The sequence below is a fragment of the Anolis sagrei genome, chromosome X (assembly GCF_037176765.1).
Source record: "Anolis sagrei isolate rAnoSag1 chromosome X, rAnoSag1.mat, whole genome shotgun sequence".
Classification (NCBI taxonomy): domain Eukaryota; kingdom Metazoa; phylum Chordata; class Lepidosauria; order Squamata; family Dactyloidae; genus Anolis; species Anolis sagrei.
In genome coordinates this window covers 58469528-58480691 of record NC_090034.1, presented here as the reverse complement: position 1 = coordinate 58480691, position 11164 = coordinate 58469528, and the positions used below count along the sequence as shown (strand labels likewise).

General features: G+C 45.9%; 1 protein-coding gene across 1 annotated transcript; it reads left to right on the top strand.

The window, feature by feature from the left end:
- Positions 1 to 816: 816 nt before the first annotated feature.
- Positions 817 to 10451, top strand: LOC132780972 (zinc finger protein 135-like). The gene is made up of 2 exons (XM_060784864.2): positions 817 to 840; positions 6567 to 10451. Exon 2 carries the CDS (start codon positions 6797 to 6799, stop codon positions 8144 to 8146), a length of 1350 nt encoding a protein of 449 aa, XP_060640847.2. The 5' UTR covers positions 817 to 840; positions 6567 to 6796; the 3' UTR covers positions 8147 to 10451.
- Positions 10452 to 11164: the final 713 nt, after the last annotated feature.

Genomic DNA, 11164 nt, shown 5'->3' with positions numbered 1-11164 from the left:
GACCCCGCTTGGATTGCAATTAGCCATGGGGTCTTGGGAGTTGTAGTTTGGGGTGACCCCAGCTTTCTTCGGCAGCGACTTAAGACCTTATAAAACTCCCAGGATCCATCACATCGAGTCATGCCTTTGGATTTATCTATACTAGAATAAATGCAGTTTCACCCCACTTGGACTGCAATTAGGAAGTTGTAGTTTTGGGTAGCAATTAGAGAGTTGTAGTTTGGGGTAGTCACAGCTTTCTTCGGCAGTGACTTAGGTTCAAGTTCTCATTGAGCTGCAAAACTCACTAGAATGAATGCAGTTTGGCACCACCTCAACTTCCATGGCTCCAAGCAACGGCATTCTGGGAGTTATAGTTTCCCAAGGCCTTCCAAAATCAGAGAACGGCGGGCTGCGAATGGGAGACCTCAGGAGGGCGGAGCTTCCAGGACTCGACCAATGGGAGCGCGAAGAATGCGGTGCTTGGGTGGGCCTCATCTGACCCTCTCCCTCCTTCTTCTCTCTCTCTGCCACCAGAGGCCGCCTTCCTTGCAACCCGTCAATCAAAGCCGGAGGGCGACATGCAACCAATGGAAGAGCTCTAGTGGGAGGGGCTTCCCGGACACGGCCAATGGAAGAGCGAATGAGGAGGGGTTTCTTCTCCCTCCTTTTCTCTGTCTCTCTCTCTCTCTCGCCTTATTGCAATTCGTCAATCAAAGCCGGAGAGCGGTAGGCAGCCAATGGGAGGCGTCGGGTGGGCGGGCCTTCCCGGACTCGGCCAATGGGAGGGCGAAGAAGTGTCTCTTGAGTCTCCCTCCGCCATTTTTTTTCTGAGGCGGGAAGGTGACGCTTGGAGCAGGGGTGTGTGTGAGGGATTATGCCTGTCTATGTATCCACTTCCCTCCCTGAAGGGAGAGGGCTTGAGAGGGGCCTGCCTGGTTCTTTTTGCCATTGTATCTGACTCGCCTCCCATCTCTCCCTGCCTGGCCTTCCGCTGAGGAACTCTGTCTGCGGCCTGGCGCCTCGCCCATCCCTTTGGGCGGCCTCTTGGAGGAAGGCAAGAAAGGCAGGTTTCCCTCCATCCTTCCTTCTTCCCTTCCTTTCCTTCCTCCCTCTGTTTATTTACTCTCTCGATTTATTTACTCTGTTTATAGCTCGCCTTTCTCTTCCCCGAAGGGGACTCAAGGAGGCTTACATAGAGGCAGTTATTCAATGCCTTAGAACACATACAATTCATTTTTTAAGATTAGATTAAAATTAAAAACATTTTAAAACTTTCCATTCCATATTGAAATCACGCCAACCATAATAATAATAATCCTCCTGGACCCATCACTCAAAAAATTATAATTTTGTCATTTGGGAGTTGTAGTTGCAGGGATTTATAGTTCACCTACAATCACAGAGCATTCTGAACTCAATCAATGATGGAATTGAACCAAACTTGGCACACAGAACTCCTTTGAACAACAGAAAATACTGGAAGGGTTTGGAGGCCATTGACTTTGAGTTTGGGAGTTGTAGTTCACCTACATCCAGATACTACCGTGGACTCCCAACAATGATGGATCTGGACCATACTTGGCACAAATATTCCATATGCCCAAATATGAACACAGATGGAGTTTGGGGGGAAATAGACGTTGACATTTGGGAGTTGTAGTTACTGGGATTTATAGTTCACCTACAATCAAAGAGTGTTCTGAACCCCACCAACAACAGAATTGGGCCAGACTTCCCACGCAGAACCCCTATGACTAACAAAATACTCAAGGCCATCCAGTCCAACTCACTTCACCAGGGCAAGAAAACATAATCAAAGCCCTCCTGACAAAGAGCCATCCAGTCATAGATATTGATAGACATGATTCACACACACAAATATAGTATCATAGATTTGAAAGGGATACTGAAGGACAATTATATGTTGCATGTTCCAGAGTAGGCAAACCAGACACTCTCCACATCAACACTGACAAAGAAACAGCAAGAGCAAGAAATACTTTTACCCACAAGCATAAAGAAATTACACATATTAGAAACCAACACTTTCACATTACTTTATTTTCCATATCAACAGACTGGGCCACAGCAACGCGTGGCAGGGGACAGCTAGTTAATAATAATAATAATAATAATAATACACTTTATTTATAACCCGCTACCATCTCCCCAAAGGTGACTCGGTGCGGCTAACATGAGGCCAAACCCAAAATAATACAACATAATAAACACACAGTAACAAAATACATCATAACAAAATATAAAATAACAAAATCAACAATATAAAACAGCATATTAAAACCAGACACGGAGGGCGGGCCAAATGTCTGAGGTAAAATGTTAAAAAAGTTAAAACCCTGGGTGAGATAGGGATAAAAGTGCATTTGTAGGAAAGGAGTCCAACAGGGAGGAACCATGGGATTTAGCCATTTTAGGGGTGGGAAGATGCTTTATTCTGAGGGCAGCTGTAGACTAAGACAACCAGATGGGTTGAATGGTCATTCTCCAAAAGCACAACGGAAGAGCCAGGTTTTTAGATCTTTCTTAAAACCAGTTAGGGTGGGGGCTTGCCTGATCTCCTTAGGCAGCGAATTCCAAAAGCAGGGGGCCACAGCGAAAAAGGCCCTCTCCCTTGTTCCCATAAGACGAATCTGTGATAGAGGAAGGGGCGAGAGAAGGACCTCTTCAGCATATCGAAGAGATCGTGCAGGTTTGTGGTAAGAGATGCGACCACAAAGGTATGTGGGTACCAAACTGTTCAGGGCTTTGTAAGTAATAACCTGCACCTTGAATTGGGACCGGAAAACTTCGCCCCGGTTAGAAGTCTGTGTGCCAGCTGCAACCGTACCTCGTGAAGTCAGATCTGACCAGGGTGGTCCATGCCTTAGTCACCTCCAGATTGGATTACTGTAATGCACTCTACATGGGGCTGCCCTTGAAAACGGCCTGGAAATTTCAGTTGGTACAACGGGCAGCAGCCAGGTTACTAACTGGTGCGACTTACAGAGATTTTCTGTTGGTCATGTGGGTTCTGTGTGGGAAGTTTGGCCCAATTCTCTTGTCGGTGTGATTCAGAATGTTCTTTGATTTTAGGTGAACTATAAATCCCAGCAATTACAACTCCCAAATGTCAAGGTGTATTCCCCCCAAACTCCACCAATATTCACATTTGGGCATATTGAGTATTCATGTCAGCGTTGGTACAGATCCATCATTGAGTCCGCAGTGCTCTCTGGATGTAGTTGAACTACAACTCCAAAACTCAAGCTCAATGCCCAACAGGCCCTTCCTTCCTCCCATCTCCCTCCCCCCCCTATATCCCTCCCTCTCTACCTCTCTCTTCCTCCTCCCTTTCTTCCCTTCCTCTCCTTCGTTCTTTCCTTTCATACTCCCTTTCTCCTACTTTTTCCAATCCTCCCTCCCTTTTCCCTCCCCTTCCCTCTATTTCTTCCTCTGTTCCCTCCATCCTCTCTCCACCCCTTCTTTCTCCCTCCCTCCTTTTCTCCCTTTCTTCCCTCTTCCTTACCTCCCCTCCATTCTTTCCTTTCTCTCCCTCTCCTTCCTTCCCCTCCTTTCTCCACACCTTCTTTTCCTTTGTTGTCCTTCCTTCCCTTCCTCTTTCCCCTTTCCCTCTCCCATCTTCCCCTCTGTTCCTTCTTCTGTTCCATCCCTCCTTCATCTCTTCTCCCTCCCTCCCTACTTTCCTCCATCTCTACCTCTCTCTTCCTCCTCCCTTCCCTTCCTCTCCTCCCTTCTTTTCTTCCTCCCTCCTTCCTTCTTCTCTACCTCCCTCCCTTTTCCTTCCCCGCCCTCCCCTCTGTTCCTTCCTTCCTCTGTTCCCTTCATCCCTTCTCTCTCCCTCCCTACTTTTCTTCCTGCCCTCTTTTTTCCTCCCCTCCTTTCTTTCCTTCTTCCCTCCTTTTTTCATCCCTTCCTTCCTCCGTCCTGTTGGAATTCAACCCCATGCTGCCTAAGTTTCAAGTCCTCAATGAAGAGCAGTTGCTTAGTTTAGTATAGGCCGTGGGACTTCCCTTCCCTCATGTCTCCTGTATGACAGTTGGGAAAGTTTCTTTTTAATCTCTCCTCTTTTTCTGCTCTCATTCTGATTGGTTGTTTAAAATGGTTACTGTTCTGCTGCAAGCTTTTTTGAATCTGTCTTCTTACGCTTTAGTATGGAACGTATGTGCTGTGTGCTGTGAGATCTCTCTTTGCATGTGTGTCAGGAGATTTTCCTTGTCTTGAAACCCTAGAAGAGTGTTAGAGTAGTTCAGACCCATTTGTTTACCATGAAGAAATGTAAGTTAGTCATTTATTATCGTAAATAAAACTTTTGTGGCCAAAGTGCCAGACCATCAATTTCTCCCTGTTGAAATCTATCCTTAATTCTGGCCAATCAGCTCTCTGGTCTGTTTTTGGCCTTTATCTGCTTTTGGGCTGTTGACCATCCCTTCCAATTTTAACCAGAAAATCCCAGAGTGGAAAGGGACTCAAAAAAGAGCCTTTCAGTCCAACCCTCTTCTTTCTGCCAGGCAGGAGGGGCACCATCAAGGCAGGTCCGACAGATAGCCATACAGCCATTGTTTAAAAGCCTCCAAAGAAGGAGCTGCTTTGGTCCCATGTGCAAATGGGAGCAGCCTTTTCCCAAACAAGAGATAAGGAAATCCAGAAAGGAATGCACGAAAAGGGAGAGGTTGAGCCAGCTCTATGTTTTGTAATGCTATCTTCCCTTTATAGAATCATAGAGTTGGAAGAGACCCCGAGGGCCATCCAGTCCAGGCAGGAAAAACCCCATCAAAGCCTTCCCAACAGATAGGCCTACAGCCTCGGCTTAAAAGCGTCCAAAGCAGGAGCCTCCGAGACAGACTTCCACCAGTGAACAGTTTTTTATTAAGGTCAGGAGGTCCCGATGTTCAGGTGGGATCCCTCCCCTGACATTTGAACCCACAGATCCATTGAGGCCTTGTCTCTAGGGCAGCAGAAAGCAAGGCCTGCTCCCTGTCACTTAAGGCCTCCTTTCTCATGTTTAAATATGGCTTCTTTCCTGCCTCCTTCTCTCAGCCTTCTTCTCTTCAACAGACCCAGTTCAACAGACCCAGCTTTTCTTTAAACTGTTTTTCTTCCTCCTCAGGGGGTTCTTCATGGCTCCCAGTTCCTAGATCTTCTGAGTTGCCCTCCCCTGCATCCGCCCCAGAAGGGCCCCCTTCCTTCCCTCATTCTTTCTTCCTCCCCTCCCCTCTTTCTTCCTTCCTCCCTCTTCCCTTCCTCCCTCCCTCCCTTCTCTTCCTCCCTCCCTCCTTCCCTTCCTTCTTTCTTCCCTCCCTTACTTCCCTCTTTCCTCCCTTCCTTCCTCCATCCCTCCCTTCCTTCATCCCTCCCTTCCTTCTCTTCCTTCCCTCCCTCCTTTCCTTCCTTCCCTCTTTCCTCCCTCCCTTTCTTCCCCCTCCTTCCTTCCTTCCCTCCCCAACTCCGCTTTCTTCCCTTCCTCCCTCCCTTCTCTTCCCTTCCCTTCTTTCAGTCCTCTCTCCCTCCCCTTTTCCTTCCTTCCTTCCTCCCTCCCTCCCTTCCCTCCCTGACTCATTTCTTCCCTTCCTTCATTCCCTCCCTCCCTCATTTCTTCCCTCCCCTTCCTCCCCCCTTATGCCTTCCTCCCTTCACTTCCCTCCATCCTTTCTTACTTGCTTCCCTTCATTCCTTCCCTCTCTCCCTTACTTTTTCTCTCTACCCCTCAGCCCCTTCCTCCCTTCTCCCTCACTGCCTTCTCTTCCTTCTTACTTCCTCCCTCCCTCCTCATGTCTGTCTCCCTCCCTTCCCTTTTCCCTTCTCAAGATTCCACCTCAACATTAGGAAGAACTTCCTGACTAAGGAGAACTGTTCAGCAGTGGAACTCTGCCTTGGAGTGTGTTGGAAGCTCCTTCCTTGGGAGCTTTTAAACAGAGGCTGTCAGGGGTACTTTGATCGCAAGGCTTTACACTTCACATGCTGGTTATTCACTGGAACACATCCAGAATGAATCATCGCCTCTCTTCTGTTCCTTTAACTATATTTGGGGTTGACCCAATGAATTCAATGTGACCCTCTAACACAGAAATCAGTTCCCCTTCCTTCCTTCCTTCCTTCCTTCCTTCCTTCCTTCCTTCCTTCCTTCCCTTATTCCTTTTTCTTCTGTACTTTTTTGCCTTCTTTCCTTCCCTCACTCTCTCCTTCCTTTCCTTCTATCCACCCTTTCACCATTCTTTTATTCTTTCCTTTCTTTTGTCCTTCCTACAAACTTTCCTTCCACCCATCTGTCTTTCCCTCCTTCCTTGCTTTTCTTCCTTCCATCCCTGTCCCTGTTTGTTGAATCACCTTTGAACTACGACCAACTTTTGTTGTTGCCTCAGAGCGTCTGAATCTGTTCCATGTTTATGAATCTGTTTATGAATCTCTGATTTTTTGTTTGTTTCTGTGTACATCTTTGAGACACTTCATGCCTCTGTTTCTTGGTATTTCTGTTTTCAACATCCATGAAGGGAAAAAGAGGATAATGTTGGAGCTAAAGTATATTTTGGGCTTCATGTTCAACATTTTGCTTCTTTCTTGACCAGGAACATGGCATTTCTATGGAGCCACTCCTAGCATGATGAGAAACAAACCAGTTTCTAGTGGATATTGAGGAATTTGGAAATCAAAGTGCAGTAAGGAAACCAGCCCAATAGGAAAAGGAAATTGTCTCAAGGTGTCAATCGGGCTGAACTTTTAAACTCACTTTGATCAGAAAGAGAAAAATAAGAGTCAAGTGCCAGTATTGCAATTATGTGTACATAACGCTGTCGACATGGAGGAGAAAGCATATAAATATATTGAATGTGGAAAGAACTTTAGACAGCATATAAATCTGAAGACATATCAAACGACTTACACTGAGGAGGAACCCTATAACTATCTCGAGTGTGAAAACAGCATTCGCATTGGAGTGAAACCCTATAAATGCCTGGAGTGTGGACAGAACTTCAATCAGAGTGCAAATCTGTGTTCACATCAAAGGACACACACTGGGGAGAAACCTTATAAATGCCTAGAGTGTGGAGAGAGCTTCACTCAGAGTGGAGTTTTACGTTCACATCAAAGAACTCATGCTAAGGAGAAACCCTATAAATGCCTGGAGTGTGGAAAAAGCTTCACTGCGTATGGACGACTACATTCACATCAAAGGACTCATACTGGGGAAAAACCCTATAAATGCTTGGAGTGTGGACAGAGCTTCACTCAGAGTGCAAATCTACATTTACATCGAAGGACTCACACTGGGGAGAAACCCTATACATGTCTGGAATGTGGACAAAGCTTTACTGTGAGTGGACGACTGCATTCACATCAAAGGACTCACACTGGGGAGAAACCCTATACATGCTTGGTGTGTGGACAGAGCTTCACTCAGAGTGGAAATTTACGTTCACATCAAAGGATTCATACTGGGGAGAAACCCTATACATGCCTAGAATGTGGACAGAGCTTCACTCAGAGTGCAAATCTACGTTCACATCAAAGGATTCACACTGGGGAAAAACCCTATAAATGCCTGGAATGTGGACAGAGCTACACTCAGAGTGCAAATCTACTTTCTCATCAAAGGACTCACACTGGGGAGAAACCCTATACATGCGTAGAGTGTGGGAAGAATTTTACTCTGATGGGATATCTACGTTCACATCAAAGGTCTCACACTGGGGAGAAACCCTATACATGCGTGGAGTGTGGACAGAGCTTTACTCAGAAGGCACATCTACGTTCACATCAAAGGACTCACACTGGGGAAAAACCTTATAAATGCCTGGAGTGTGGACAGAGTTTCACTCATAGTTCAGGTCTACGTTCACATCAAAAAACGCACACTGGGGAGAAACCCTATTCATGCTTGGAGTGTGGACAGAGCTTCATTCAGAGTTCAGATCTTCGTAAACATCAAAGGACTCATACTGGAGAGAAACCCTATACATGCCTGGAGTGTGGACAGAGCTTCACTCAGAGTGGAAGTTTGCATTCACATCAAAGAACTCACACTGGGGAAAAACCCTATAAATGCCTGGAGTGTGGACAGAGCTTCACTCGGAGTGGAAGTCTACGTTTACATCAGAGGACTCACACTGAGGAGAAACCTTATATATGCCTGGAAGGAAATTGTTAAGTTTACATTTACAGTAACACCAGAGTTTTTTCTTAATAATGCTGGATGATAATCCAAGCAAAAGTGTAAGATTACTAAAATACTGTGTAACAAAATTTGAAAAAAATCTCTTCCTGGTTTCAAAGTATTATTTCCTGTTTAATTGTGCAGTACGCACTTTGAATGTAGTTGTTATAATCCAGAAACTTCATTTTTGTGGCTGCCACAAACTATGTTGAAATCTTTGAAACATTAGTGAGATATTCATTAAAAATGTTCTGCAAGATGTCCAGCAAAAACAAAATAATTGCAGTCAAATAAACTTTTTCTATGTTTTTTATGATAAAACCAGGTAGGAAATTACATGTATAGCCCAGGAACAAAAATTGTATTAAATAGTGTAATTGCTGCAAAAATCCTTTATCCCTAGAGATGAAATGTAGTTATCCCAACTCAAGGAAATTGTCTAATGAAGATCCACAAACTAGCATAGATGGAGAAAATGATTGCTGAGTATGAAGAAATCTTTGATCAAAATCTTTCAAGAATTTTTAATCACTTTTTGGTGACCAGGGACCACTGTCCAACATTAGTACCAAAAGGGTTACAAATCAGTTTTTGGTCAACTTTAGATTTGGTTTGGTTATTTGGGGTGCTGATTCAGAAAACTGCATTGGATAGACCACATCAGCTCTAGTTTCTGATACAGAACATATGCCATCCAGTTGTCGCCATCTGCTCGCCCACAGAAAACCATATTTAATCATCTAGAGCTGACGCCTATCCAATGCAATTTTCTCAATCAGCACCCTAAATAACCCCAGGAACAGGCCTAAAAACAAAGACACCAAGGTGCCCCCCTTTCTAGGTGCCACAGGTCATGCTTTCCCCAAAAGGTTATGACTCTTAACAGGTCGTGCTTTCCCCAAAAGGTTACGACTCTTAACAGGTCGTGCTTTTCCCAAAAGGTTACGACTCTTAACAGATCGTGCTTTCCCCCAAAGTTTGTGATTTTTAACAGGCCGTGCTTTTCCCAAAAGGTTAAGGCTCTTAACAGGTCGTGCTTTCCCCAAAAGGTTACGACTCTTAACAGATCGTGTTTTCCCCCAAAGTTTGTGATTTTTAACAGGCCGTGCTTTTCCCAAAAGGTTATGACTCTAACAGGTTATGCTTTTCCCAAAACGTTACTACTCTTAACAGGTTTCCCCAAAAGATTATGACTTTTAACAGGTCGTGCTTTCCCCAAAAGGTTGTGACTCTTAACAGGTTGTGCTTTTCCCAAAAGGTTATTACTCTAACAGGTCATACTTTTCTCAAAAGTTTGGGACTTTCAACAAGCCATGCTTTTCCCAAAAAGTTTTGGTTCTTAACAGGTCGTGCTTTCCCCAAAAGGTTATGATTCTAACAGGCTGTGCTTTCCTCAAAAGTGAGAAGGATGTGAGAAGGGAGACAAGGATGAAAGAAGAGATGAAGGAGGGAAAGAAGGGGTAGAAGGAAGAAGAGAAGGTATTGAAGAAAGATGGGAGGGAAGGGGGAGAAGAAAAGGGAAAAAGAGGGAGGAAAGAAAGAAAAAGGGAGAAGAAGGGAAAGAAACGAGGAAATTTCTCTCCAGGAGATGAAGCCAATGGCTCCCCTTCCTCCCACTGCCAGGCCAGCAATCCTCCTCTCTCTTTCCTTATTTATTTAAAACTCAGACATCATTCAACAAAAGCTTTGTTGCACAGCCAGGTTTTCACTAGCTTCCTAAAGGTCAGGGGGGAGGGGGCAGATCTAATTTCATTTGGGAGGGAATTCCATAGCAGAGGGGCCACCACAGAAAAGGTCCTGTCTCGTCCCCACCAGACACGCCTGCGAAGATGGCAGGACCAAGAGCAGGGCCTCCAGACGATTTTAACACTCTTGATGGTTCATAGGGGAGAATACGTTTGGACAGGTAAACTGGGCCGGAACTGTATAGGGTTTTATAGGTTAAAACCAGCATTTTGAATTGTGCTCAGAAGCTAATTGGCAGCCAGTGGAGCTGGCACAGCAAGGGAGTTGTACGCTCCCTGTACCCTGCCCCTGTTAGTAACCTGGCTGCTGAGTGTTGGACTAATTGCAGCTTCCGGGCAGTCTTCATATGCAACCCCACGTAGAGAGCATTGTAGTCTATATGGGATGTAACCAGAGCGTGGACCAACGTAGTCAAGTCCGACTTCCCAAGGTACGGGCGCAGCTGGCGCACCAGCCTTAACTGTGCAAAAGATCTCCTGGCCACCGCCGAGACCTGGGGTTCCAGGCTCAGCGATGAGTCCAGGATCACTCCCAAGCTGCGAACCTGCGCCTTCAGGGGGAGTGTAATCTCTTCGAGCACAGGCTGTAACCCTATGCCCTGTTCGGCCTTACGACTGACCAGGAGTACCTCTGTCTTGTCTGGATTAAGTTTCAATTTGTTCGCCCTCATTCAGTCTGTTACAGCACCAGTTCAGGACTTGAACAGCCTCCTTAGTAGTAGGTGGAAAGGAGTGACAGAGTTGGACATCATCTGTGTACAGGTGACACCGTACCCCGAAACTCCAGATGATCTCCCCCAATGGCTTCATGTATATGTTGAATAACATAGGGGACAGTACTGAGCCCTGCGGGACCCCACAGTACAATGGCCATGGGACCAAGCAGGAGTCCCTTAACAACACCTTCTGGGAGTGACCCGCGAGGAAGGACTGGAGCCACTGTAAAGCAGTACCCCCAAGGCGCATTCCTGCAAGGTGTCTCAGATGGATACCGTGGTTGACAGCATCGAAGGCCGATGAGAGGTCTAGCAGAACCAACAGGTAATGGCAGAGCTTTTTCTCAAAAGGGCATTTTGGCTCCTCCCACAAGAAACCTTTAACTGACAGTGATGAATTAAATCGGGCCAGCCAATACCTTGGGAAGAACCTTCCCAATACCTTGTGAAGGTTAACTTGGGAAGTCTGACTTGGCCATGGTAGTCCACGCTCTAGTTACATCCCATATAGACTACTTGAACGCGCTCTATGTGGGGTTGCCTTTGAAGAC